Source organism: Chiloscyllium punctatum, chromosome 3 (assembly GCF_047496795.1).
Source record: "Chiloscyllium punctatum isolate Juve2018m chromosome 3, sChiPun1.3, whole genome shotgun sequence".
NCBI classification, from domain to species: Eukaryota; Metazoa; Chordata; class Chondrichthyes; order Orectolobiformes; family Hemiscylliidae; genus Chiloscyllium; species Chiloscyllium punctatum.
Window position 1 is genome coordinate 95,678,169 of NC_092741.1, and position 12,125 is coordinate 95,690,293.

The 12,125-nt window shown below is 39.4% G+C and overlaps 1 protein-coding gene across 4 annotated transcripts in view; it reads right to left on the reverse strand.

The window, feature by feature from the left end:
* Positions 1-9,412: 9,412 nt before the first annotated feature.
* slc25a27 (solute carrier family 25 member 27) overlaps positions 9,413-12,125 on the reverse strand; it is a 30,569-nt gene continuing 27,856 nt past the window's right edge. For all 4 annotated transcript variants that reach the window (XM_072556947.1, XM_072556931.1, XM_072556923.1 and 1 more), the window contains exons 9-10: positions 11,462-11,564; positions 9,413-11,376 (exon numbers count right to left, since the gene is read on the reverse strand). In XM_072556947.1, the coding sequence (XP_072413048.1) occupies positions 11,305-11,376; positions 11,462-11,564 (175 nt within the window). In that variant the 3' untranslated portion in view covers positions 9,413-11,304. The remainder of the gene's footprint in view (positions 11,377-11,461; positions 11,565-12,125) is intronic.

The following is a 12,125-nucleotide window of genomic DNA, read 5'->3' on the forward strand; positions in this document are numbered from 1 at the left end:
ACTCAGAGTATTCTCGAATATCCTTTTAAATGTCTGCTACTGCTTGGACAGAATTCTGGGTAATCTAAGATGGAGGATGGGAAAAATTTCTGGCTGTAAGAGCTGCTCTTTTTTTGAGGTATTTTAGGTGCTGGAGGTGATTTCCTCGAATGCCAGGAGCAGCAATTACCGTTTTATATGCTGTTGCATTGTTTTGGAACTTTGGAAAAAGAGAGAGAGAGAGATCGAGTGGTTCGGTTGGAGAGACAGATACAAGCGATGAGGAATTTGCAACAGCAACAGTATGTGATGGATGGTAGGTATAGGACGGGGGGAATGTCTCAGATACAGTCACACAGATGGGTTAACTCCAGGGAGGGTGAGAGAGGTCGGCACCTAGGGCAGGAGTCTTTTGTGGATATACCCAATTCAAACATAAGTTAAAAATCACACAACACCAGGACCATTTCAAACAGGTTTTGGAAAATGTAGGAGGTGATGTATTCTCAGAGGAATGTAGCATGACAAGCCAAGTTTCTGGTATTGAGACTGGCTGTAATTCAACGAGGGGTATGTCGGGTTCCAAGAGATCAATTGTGTTAGGGAATTCTCTAGTTCGAGGTACAGACGGACGTTTCTGTGGCCAGCAGCAAAAAAGCAGAATGGTGTGTTGCTTCCCTGGTGCCAGGATCAAGGATGTCTCAGAGAGGGTGCGGAATGTTCTCATGGGGGAGAGGGGCCAGCAGGAGGTTATTGTCCACATTGGAACCAACAACACTGGAAGGGAAAAGGTTGAGACTCTGAAGGGAGATTACAGAGAATTAGGCAGAAATTTAAAAAGGAGGTCCTCAAGGGTAGTAATATCTGGACTACTCCCAGTGCTACGAGCTAGTGAGGGCAGGAATAGGAGGATAGAGCAGATGAATACATGGCTGAGGAGCTGGTGTATGGGAGAAGGATTCACATTTTTGGATCATTGGAATCTCTTTTGGGGTAGAAGTGAGCTGTACAAGAAGGACGGATTGCACCTAAATTGGAAGGGGACTAATATACAGGCAAGGAATATTGCTAGAACTGCTTGGGAAGATTTAAACTAGTAAAGTGGGGGGTGGGGGTGGGGGGTGAGACCCAGGGAGATAGTAAGGAAAGAGATCGATCTGAGACGGGTACAGCTGAGAACAGAAACGAGTCAAACAATCAGGGCAGGCAGGGACAAGGTAGGACTAATAAATTAAACTGCATTTATTTCAATGCAAGGGGCCTAACAGAGAAGGCAGATGAACTCAGGGCATGGTTAGGAACATGGGACTGGGATATCATAGCAATTACGGAAACATGGCTCAGGGATGGGAAGGACAGGCAGCTTAATGTTTCAGGATACAAATGTTACAGGAAGGAGAGAAAGGGAGGCAAGAGAGGAGGGGGAAGTGGCATTTTTGATAAGGGATAGCATTACAGCTGTGCTGAGGGAGGATACTCCCAGAAATACATCCAGGGAAGTTATTTGGGTGGAACTGAGAAATAAGAAAGAGATGATCACCTTATTGGGATTGTATGATAGACCCCCCCAATAGTCAGAGGGAAATTGAGAAACAAACTTGTAAGGAGATCTCAGCTATCTGTAAGAATAATAGGGTAGTTATGGTAGGGGATTTTAATTTTCCAAACATCGACTGGGACTGCCATAGTGTTAAAGGTTTAGATGGAGAGGAATTTCTTCAGTGTGTACAAGACAATTTTCTGACTCAGTATGTGGATTTACCTACTAGAGAAGATGCAAAACTTGACCTACTCTTGGGAATTAAGGCAGGGCAGGTGACAGAGGTGTCAGTGCCAGCTGCCAGCAACCATAATTCTATTCATTTTAAAATAGTGATGGAAAAGGATGGACCAGATCTAAAAGTTGAAGTTCTAAATTGGAGAAAAGCCAATTTTGACTGTATTAGGCAAGAACTTTCGAAAGCTGATTGGAGGCAGATGTTTGCAGGTAAAGGAACGGCTGGAAAATGGAAAGCCTTCAGAAATGAGATAACAAGAATCCAGAGGGTTCCTGTCAGGGTGAAAGGGAAGGCTGGTAGGTATAGGGAATACTGGATGACTAAAGAAACTGAGGGTTTGGTTAAGAAAAAGGAGGAAGCAAATGTCAGGTATAGACAGGATAGATCAAGTGAATCCTTAGAAGAGTATAAAGAAAGTAGGAGTATACTTAAGAGGGAAATCAGAAGGGCAAAAAGGGGACATGAGATAACTTTGGCAAATAGAATTAAGGAGAATCCAAAGGGTTTTTACAAATATATTAAGGACAAAAGAGTAACTAGGGAGAGAATAGGGCCCCTCAAAGATCAGCAAGGCAGTTTTTGTGTGGAGCCACAGATAATGGGGGAGCTACTAAATGAATATTTTGCATCAGTATTTACTGTGAAAAAGAATATGGAAGATATAGACTGTAGGGAAATAGATGATGACATCTTGCAAAATGTCCAGATTACAGAGAAGGAATGTTTATGCCTTGAAACAGCTAAAGGGTGGATAAATCCCCAGGACCTGATCAGGTGTACCTGAAAACCCTGTGGGAAGCCATAGAATTGATTGCTAGGCCTCTTGCTGAGATATTTGTATCATCAATAGTCACAGGTGAGGTGCCGGGAGACTGGAGGTTGGCAAATGTGGTGCCACTGTTTAAGAAGGGCGGTAAAGACAAGCCAAGGAACTATAGACCAGTGAGCATGACCTCGGTGGTGGGCAAGTTGTTGGAGGGAATCTTGAGGGACAGGATGTACATGTATTTGGAAAGGCAAGGACTGATTCGGGATAGTCAACATGGCTTTGTGCATGGGAAATCATGTCTCACAAACTTGATTGAGTATTTTGAAGAAGTAACAAAGAAGATTGATGATGGCAGAGCAGTAGATGTGATCTATATAGACTTCAGTAAGGCATTCGACAAGGTTCCCCATGGGAGACTGATTAGCAAGGTTAGATCTCATGGAATACAGGGAGAACTAGTCATTTGGATACAGAACTGGCTCAAAGGTAGAAGATAGAGGGTGGTGGTAGAGGGTTGTTTTTCAGACTGGAAGCCTGTGACCAGTGGAGTGCCACAAGGATCGGTGTTGGGCCCACTACTTTTTGTCATTTACATAAATGATTTGGATGTGAGCATAAGAGGTACAGTTAGTAAGTTTGCAGATGACACCAAAATTGGAGGTGTAGTGGACAGCGAAGAGGATTACCTTTGATTACAATAGGATCTGTATAAATGGATCAATGGGCTGAGAAGTGGCAGATGGAGTTTAATTCAGATGAATGCGAGGTGCTGCATTTTGGGAAAGCAAATCTTAGCAGGACTTATACACTTAATGGTAAGTTCCTAGGGAGTGTTGCTAAACAAAGAGACCTTGGAGTGCAGGTTCATAGCTCCTTGAAAGTGGAGTCGCAGGTAGATAGGATAGTGAAGAAGGCGTTTGGTATGCTTTCCTTTATTGGTCAGAGTATTGAGTACAGGAGTTGAGAGGTTAAGTTGCGGCTATACATTGGTGAGGCCACTGTTGCAATATTGTGCAATTCTGGTCTCCTGTCTATTGGAAAGATCTTGTGAAACTTGAAAGGATTCAGAAAAGATTTACAAGGTTGTTGCTATGGTTGGAGGATCTGAGCTTGGAGGGAGAGGCTGAACAGGCTGGGGCTGTTTTCCCTGGAGCATCGGAGGCTGAGGGGTGACCTTATAGAGGCTTACAAAATTATGAGGGGCATGGATAGGATAAATAGGCAAAGTCTTTACCCTGAGGTCGGGGAGTCCAGAACTGGCGGGCATAGGTTTAGGGTGACAGGGGAAAGATATAAAAGAGACCTAAGGGGCAACTTTTCACGCAGAGGATGGTACGTGTATGGAATGAGCTGCCAGAGGTTGTGGTGGAGGCTGGTACAATTGCAACATTTAAGAGGCATTTGGATGGGTATATGAATAGGAAGGATTTGGAGGGATATGGGCCAGGTGCTGGTAGGTGGAACTAGATTGGGTTGGGATATCTGGTCGGCATGGACAGGTTGGACCGAAGGCTCTGTTTCCGTGCTGTATATCTCTATGACTCTATCTGAGTTGATTTCAGTTAGCTCAGCTTTCACGCCCACATAGGTACCCACTCTACTCCCTTTGAAATTGCATGTAAGTTTTAATAGGATGATGCTCAGTACTCCATACCCTTTATTCTTTGGCAGCAAAGACACAAGGGAGGGTATCCGTGATTGCAGTTTGAGGAGCAATTTTTGATTGATTTCCAAACATTTCTAAGCTCTGCATGTGATACTCAAACGAGTTGAGTCAAGGTGTGGCAATGTTTAGGTGAGATTTTCCATGATTGATTGTTAGTATATTTGATCTGCTTCTATTATAACATTGGTGAAGAACTAACTGTTGACATTGTTTCACTTTTTGAAATAGTGTTTATCATCACTTCAATCCCCCACTTCAATGAAAAAGAGCTCCATAAAGAATGAAGCTTTTACTTTCTCAAAAAGATCTCTGAAAAAGTTGACTTGTGAAATATAACTGTATAATACAGCCAACTCTGGTTCATTCTTTGGTGTTCATTGCTGACTAGGAAAATTACACTTTAAATTGTTGATTTGCATTTGGCTTAAATTACAGTACAACAAAGTAACAATGGTTGTGAGATTGACTTGGCATTTATATCTAATGCATCATTGATCACTTGTATTATAGTTTTTCTTGGTGTGACATGATGACAGCTTTCCTTCGGTAACCCCCAGACTTAAGTGTCAGTGAGTGCCATCTTTTCCACAACACACTTAGTTTTGTAATTACAATATGTCTACAAAAAAAATGAACAATTTTTCTTTGTTTTCTTCCTAAGTATAATAATCTTCTTGGTTTTGTACAGTACCTTCTCTCTGTGCTTCTAAAATTAAGCTATCAAGATTTTATTAAACTGTTGGTAGAAGTGAGTGACTTGCTGGTAAATACCATAGAGAAGAACGAATAGTTAGTCCCAAGGAATTGTGCTGAGATCATGTATAGGTCAAGTGAGATAGGGCTAATAGGCTTGCTTCTTTCAAGGTCTTGAGTGAACCGTTGTTAAAAAAAACCCAATCAATTAAGGTGATAACTTTCTTGTTGTGGATCTTACTTTTTGAATTCATTTCCATAATTTCCCATGCTGGATGTGAATTTATTTTGTTTGCTTCAAAATTTCAAGATTGCTGCTTATTTGATTGAAAGCATAAGCTCTTCACTAGAATAAACTATTTGTTTAAATCAATTTGGTAATTCCCTAATAACGTCAGGACTTTTCTTACATGTGAACATACAAGATCAAACAGAAGTAGGCCCTTCAGCCTGTCAAGTCGTTCCATTATCCCATAACATCATGGCCTGATCTGATTGTAACCTTAAATCCAATTCCTGCCTATCTCTGGTAACTTCTCATCCCTCTGCTTAACAAGAATCTATCTACCCCATCCTTAAATATATTCAAGGATTCTGCTTCCAACAGCTTTTCAGGAAGAGAATTCCAAAGACTAACGATCCTCTGAGGGGAAAAAAATTAACATATCGGTTTTAAATAGTGACTCCTAGCTCTAGATTCAATCGTAAGAGAAACATGCATTCCAAATTGACTCTGTCAAAACTCCTCTTTATATGGTTCAATCAAGTCACCTTTTATTCTTCTAAATTCCAGCAGATACAAGTCTAAACCTCTCCAACTTTGCCTCATTAAACAATCCTCACTTTAAGTATCAATCTAATAAACATTCTCTGAACTATATCCAAAGCACCTTCATCCTTCCTTAAATAAGGTGACTAATACTTCTCAAGGTACTCCAGATTTAGATTACATATTTTCCAGAGAAAAAGCTCTTTTCTTAAACTGTATATTGTGATACTTGGAATCTTTTTGTACTTGCCTGGTCAGTCTTAAGGATGACAAACTGACCTGAAAAGTCTAATGCAACAAAAACAAAATCTCTATAAATTTATACTTCATTCCTGTGTATACAACCTATTATTATGTTTACATAGGAATTACCAGACCACAAAAAGTCAAGTTCCATCGAGGTGGCCTTCTATTGTAAATACATATGATAATGGAGTTGTTGACTAATAATATCAATTAATCCCAAACAATTATTCTAGAACTGACATGATGCAAGGAATATCCAACAGTATAACTTTTTCTCAACTGCTACAAATCCCAGTACTAGCTTTTTCATTAATTATCTACTTTCTTTCCTCATCAATCCTTATTACAATTACATTTAGAGAGAAATAAAATACATTGCTAGTAAAAAAGCCTTTTTAAAACAATATTGAATATCACTAACTTGGCTTCAGGTTTAGCTAAACGTCTGGATTGTTTTAGAGTCATAGAGATGTACAGCATGGAAACAGACCCTTCGGTACAACCCGACCAGATATCCCAACCCAATCTAGTCCCACCTGCCAGCACCCGGCCTATTTTCTTAGCTAAAAGCGTATAGAGGTGAGCTAGTGCTGATCCACGCTGGAGCAGGTGGTGTAGGTATAGCAGGTACTCAGCAGAGTCAAGATTAAAGTGGTGCTGGAAAAACCCAGCAGGTCAGTCAGCATCCGAGGAGCAGGATAAAAAAAAATCGATGTTTCGGGCAGGAGCCCTTCAGTAACCGTTGATTTTTCCTGGTTCTCGGATGCCTGACCTGCTGTGTTTTTCCAGCACCACTCTAATCTTGACTCCGATCTCCAGCATCTATAGTCCTCACTTTCGCCCAGCTATTTAGCTGACAGAAGTAATTCCCATTGTAACTGCAGGGGCCCTGGGGAAACTGCATTTGGGTAGAAATTGGGGCAGTCACTGCATTGAACTAGATTTCTCAGAAAAAAAATGTTCTATTGTTTAATTGGTGGTGAATTGTTAAGATTGGCTGATTGATTTAATTATATCTCCTCATCATCCTCTTTTGAAGTCAATGTTATGGCAACCAGTGGTAGACCTGGATAATCTTGCCCAAATGCCTAGTTTTGTGGCAGTATTGTTGAGGAGCCATACCTATATTCAAAACCCAAATGCTTACAGCAGGTATTTCTGCAGAATTTTTGGCTTCAGTCTTTACTGATGTTGTGTTCTCTGAATCCTCTCCACCGGTGTACATTAATCACCAGAACTAGTATTGACTGCCACAGTGAATGAAATAAATCAGACTAAACAGAGACTGAAGTTGGAATTTGGTGTTTGAATGAATATCTAATATCTTATCTATTTTGCCAAAGAAAAAAGTCAGATCTGTAGTTAACTATAACACGTTTATTCTTGCTCTTGTTCTGTAATAATCACTAACCTGAGCATAATAATTCCAGTTGGACTTGCACTTTCATTGACAGGGCTCCACTGAAGGTGGAAGGTAAAAGTAGGATAACAGTTCTCAATTTAGAATACTTTGAATGATGTAGTAAGTTAAGAAAAATGGCTGATCGTTTAATCCATAAAATGTAAGACTTAACCTTTTCTCTTCAAAAGGAGTCAATGTTGTATTTGGCAGTATTGGTGACATTTTACCCTCCAAACGATCTAAATGTTTGGCTGTTCATGGAAGATGTGTGCTTTACTAACTACTAATAGCTGGTAAGATACATGGATAGATCTTCAAAAGCTGCTAATCAAGAGGAGATTGTATCCTTTAAACATATAGGTTTAATGTCACACCCAAGTTTATTCACAATAGAAGTAAACACTGAATTTGGAATTATGATAATTTAATATGGATGTACAGTACTGTACCAAGTTTACATTTGAATGTTGTTAAAAAGAGAGCGATAGTGGCTAAAGACTTTCTTTAAAAAAAATCAGTAATTTATACAGCTTGTTTAGCAAATTGAATCAGACTAGCTGCCTTTTTGAACTGCATGATACTTGCAGTACTAATACATCCATGCTGCTGTTGGACTGGGAACTTCAGGATATTAATCTGGTGATATTGAAGGAACAATGATATACTTGCAAATAAGGATAATGTGGGTTTTGGGGGAACTGGCAAGTTTACTCCCATGTAACTGCTACTAACTTCTAGATGGTAAAGGTTGCAAGATTGGAAGGTATTGTTGAAGACTTGGCATCTCCAAGCTGGCAGTGCCAGTGGTGGAAAGAATGCTAATCAAACAGGCTACTTTGTTTTCAATGGTCTTAAGCATTAGAGCCACCATCATCTAGCCAATTGAAAAAATATTCAGTTTCAGTGCAATTCACAGGAGTTTGCTGCAAGGGAACTTTTTGTTACACATTTAAAAATAGTAACATCATTCCAAATGCAATTAATACTTATGCAGTGCTACTACCTTGTTTTTTTCAGAAAATGTCTGCTGCACATTTCCTTTTGTGTTCATTTCTCTTTTCTCCCCCCTCTTGAATGGCTCCCTTTACCATAGTGTTATGGTCGTTTTCTCAAGTTCCCTACAGATCCCATTTGCATCCACAAGACAGCAAGAATCACAAACGTCCTGGATCCCTCAATCTACTTGCTCATTGTCACACCCTCCTGACTTTAACCACTGACTCAATTCTAGGTAGTTAATCTAAAGGGGTGTGACTGACTCTGAAATAGAATGTGTCCAGGTAATTCTCCCCCTTCCAGACGTGTCACAGTGTCTAAAGCTCAGATCCAAGATCATCACCTCTGATTCAGGGATCCTCAAACATCCAACACTTGGGACAGATGTGTTCACTGTGAACTACAATGAGGGCCACCAGTACCCATAACACATTGCCTGACCCTCCATCTCCATTTTATTTACTTAGTTAACACTTTTTTTTAAATGTCCTACTATTTTTTAGTTTGTAATATTTCTCCCATTTACCTCAATCAGAAAGTAATCTATAAATATATTGTCAAATTAGTAGCTATTACCAACCAATGAACTTATAGTTTTCCTGTAACATCACACTTTGCTTTGTGTTGGGCCCTCAAAACCTAGACTCTAATTTATCCTGTTAAAAAAACTGATAAACTATGAATTTAAAAAGCAAACAAAAGGCATCTTGTACCCTCTGCACCAAATTCCCACACTGCTTCAAAACTCCCAAACCATATACAGAGGAACCTCAATTATCCAAATAATGTGGGCGGGAAGTATTTTGTTCGGATAATCAAATGTTCGGATAATACAGTTTAGCCAAGCATTGGGACCTTGCGATCTTGTCTGGATAACTCAAAATTTGGCTGATCAAATGTCAGATAATCAAGGTTCCTCTGTACTCACTCGGAAGTGGTATCTCCTTCCTAGCCATGCAAAGCTTACTGATTATGTGTTTATTACAATGAGGTGAGAAGTAGGAAATCAGCTCCCCTCTTTTTTAGTCACAACAAATATTTTTATTTCACTTTTTAGAATGCAGATACTTCATTTCAATTAGAACATAATACAAAATAAAATGAAGGAGCCAAATTACAAGATTTTCTTAAGTGAAAAATGAATTTTATTATCTATGACCCCGAAAAGAATAATAGGAATGCAACATTAGATACATGCGCAAACAAAGGTAATTCATTTATAAAGAGAGAGGGGTGTCAAATCCAGACACGAGGGTAAAGGCCTGTTTAAAGTTTAAGGCTTGGAGTTTAACATTTTTAAGAGTTGGTATGGTACTAAATTTTAAACCAGAGGTCAGTTGTTCAATTATTGACATTGTGCTACAATGATAAAGTACGTAGATCTAGAGTTCTCAGTAAATGATGGTTCTCCCAAGTGGTTTTTATACTGGGCACTGATTTAGGTTGAAAAAGGCAGAGTCAGAGAGAAAGGGAGAACATGTGTATCATATAGTTCTTGCTTACAAATCCATTGTGCTGCTCAAAAGCAGCTGCTGAAATATAATTCAGTATGAATTCTGGAGTCTTGTTCCATTGTCTTTTTTCAAGTTCGACGATCTGCAGGTGACTTTCATCTGCAACTTACAAAAAGGAGACATAGATCCAAATATCAGCTTCGATTGATCTTCATTTACTGATGGATTCATGAACTTTGCTTGACCAGGTCAGGTGATGAAAGCAGCCATTGTAGGTCAGTTTTTGCACATTTTAAAAGCCATGTTGAGCGCATGATAGGTCTCAGGTATGGCAATCAGAAGAATGAGGCTGAATACCGATAATACGTTTTTACTATAATCGTGACAGTTTAGAGCTCATTGAGGATGGAGGCGTTCGTGCAGCTTACTCTTCCTATTAGTTGTTTTGATTGTCCACCACCATTCACTAATACATGTGGCAAGAATACAAAGTTTTGATCTAATTTGTTGGTTAGGGATCATTAAGCTCTGTTTGTTACAAGTTACTTCCTCCTGTTTAGCAATGAAATAGTCCTGTGTTGTAGCATCTCCAGTAAACACCTCAATTTAGGTGCGCCTACTGCTTCTGGAGTGACTCCCTGCACTCGGTCCCATGGCTTAGTGGTAATGGTAGAGGCCTATAAGATTAGATAGTGGTTGAATACAATTCAGTTGTTGTTGTTGATGTCCTACAGTACCTCAGGGATGCACAGCTTGAAGCTGAATCTATCCCCTTTACTACAGTGGTAGTGCTACAAAACACATTGGAAGTCATTGTCAGTGAGAAGATGTCTCCACAATGACTGTGCAGTGACCATTCCTACGATGTCATGGACAGGTATGTCCACAATAGGCAAGGTGGTCAAGACAAGGTTCCATAGCTTTTGTTCTCTTGTTTGTTCCCTCACCATTTGCACCATGCCCAGGCAAGCAGTAAGAACTTAGCCAGTTCAGTTAGTATTATTGACCCACTCTAGGTAGGAGACTTTAGTGTCCATCACCAAGTCTACATTCTGTGCCTTTGTTCCCCTCATCTAATGTTTCTTCCAACTGCAGGAAATTTTCCTGGTTATATTTAGTTTGATACCATGAGACTTCAAAGAGTCCAGGGTCAATATTGAGATCTCTCAGAACAAATCCCTCCTGATTAGTGACCAACTTGGCACAACCTCTGGTGGGTCTGTCCGATCAGCTTAGCCCTCTCTAGTTTTAGAACATGTCCTCATATCTTTCACAGCCATCAAATTAATACAAAACTTCAGTATTTTAATTGTTTATAGTAATATACAGCTGAATCTTCCTGACACAAAAGTATACTGAATTTAAGTGAAGTTAACTGTTAAATGTTCATGCTGACTGCAACATCCATACTGACAGCTGGGATGACTACCATGAACTGGTTTCCATAGGACATTTTTAATTCTGAGCCTACCCAAAGCTACATGGTGCTCAATGATACAGTCCTCAAAGGGAACTTCACAGAAGTTAAATCAGAATCTGCTCTGAAATGGTGTCAAAATGAATTGAGGCCTGTGATTTTTCTGATTTGTTCAAACGTGAGCCAGAATGTCAATGACCAAGGTGCCTGAAACAGAAATTAAAATCTAGTTAATGCAAAAACCACAAAAGCTGTAGAAGGGTATATTTTTAAATGATACAGAAACATTTACCATCCTTGCCCAGGTCGGCAGAAATCCTTTATACAATGACATCAATCCTTCTTTCTTTACTGTCTGCATCAGACAATCCATTGTGGATGTGTATAATAAACCCCTAGTAGCAAAAATGAACAAATATGGAACTCTTGGAATCAATGAAATAAAACTTTTTTTTTAAGCTTTCTATACATTGCTTTTTAGATCCTTACTGCCTTTTGGCGGTACAGACTTGATGGTCTGTAGGGTCTCTTCTATATTGTGTGATTCTATGATTTATAGTGATGTGCAATGAGGCATAAACCAATTGAAAATGAATGCAAAAAACAATGATTTTATTTAACAGAACATTAAATGGCTACAGAGTTGATGACGAAAAGTTCAACTTTAAAGAAGATGCTTCAACAGGACATAAAGATCTTGTTTTTTCAGAATTTTCCAACTCTGAATAAACCTTGGTCCAGATATTGCCACATTCAAATACTTGACTGGACTTGCATGTTGGAACCATGCAGAATTCCTGACACAGCTGTGGAAATTGCCCAGGAAATTCAGGAATCCGAATGTCAAGTTACCTGCAATTGCCCAAAATGATCCATTTAGGGAAAAGAATTCAAAAGATCCTACTTCAATTAAGCTAAAGGTTTTTAATCCTCTGATCTTTCCTGGTTAACTGATT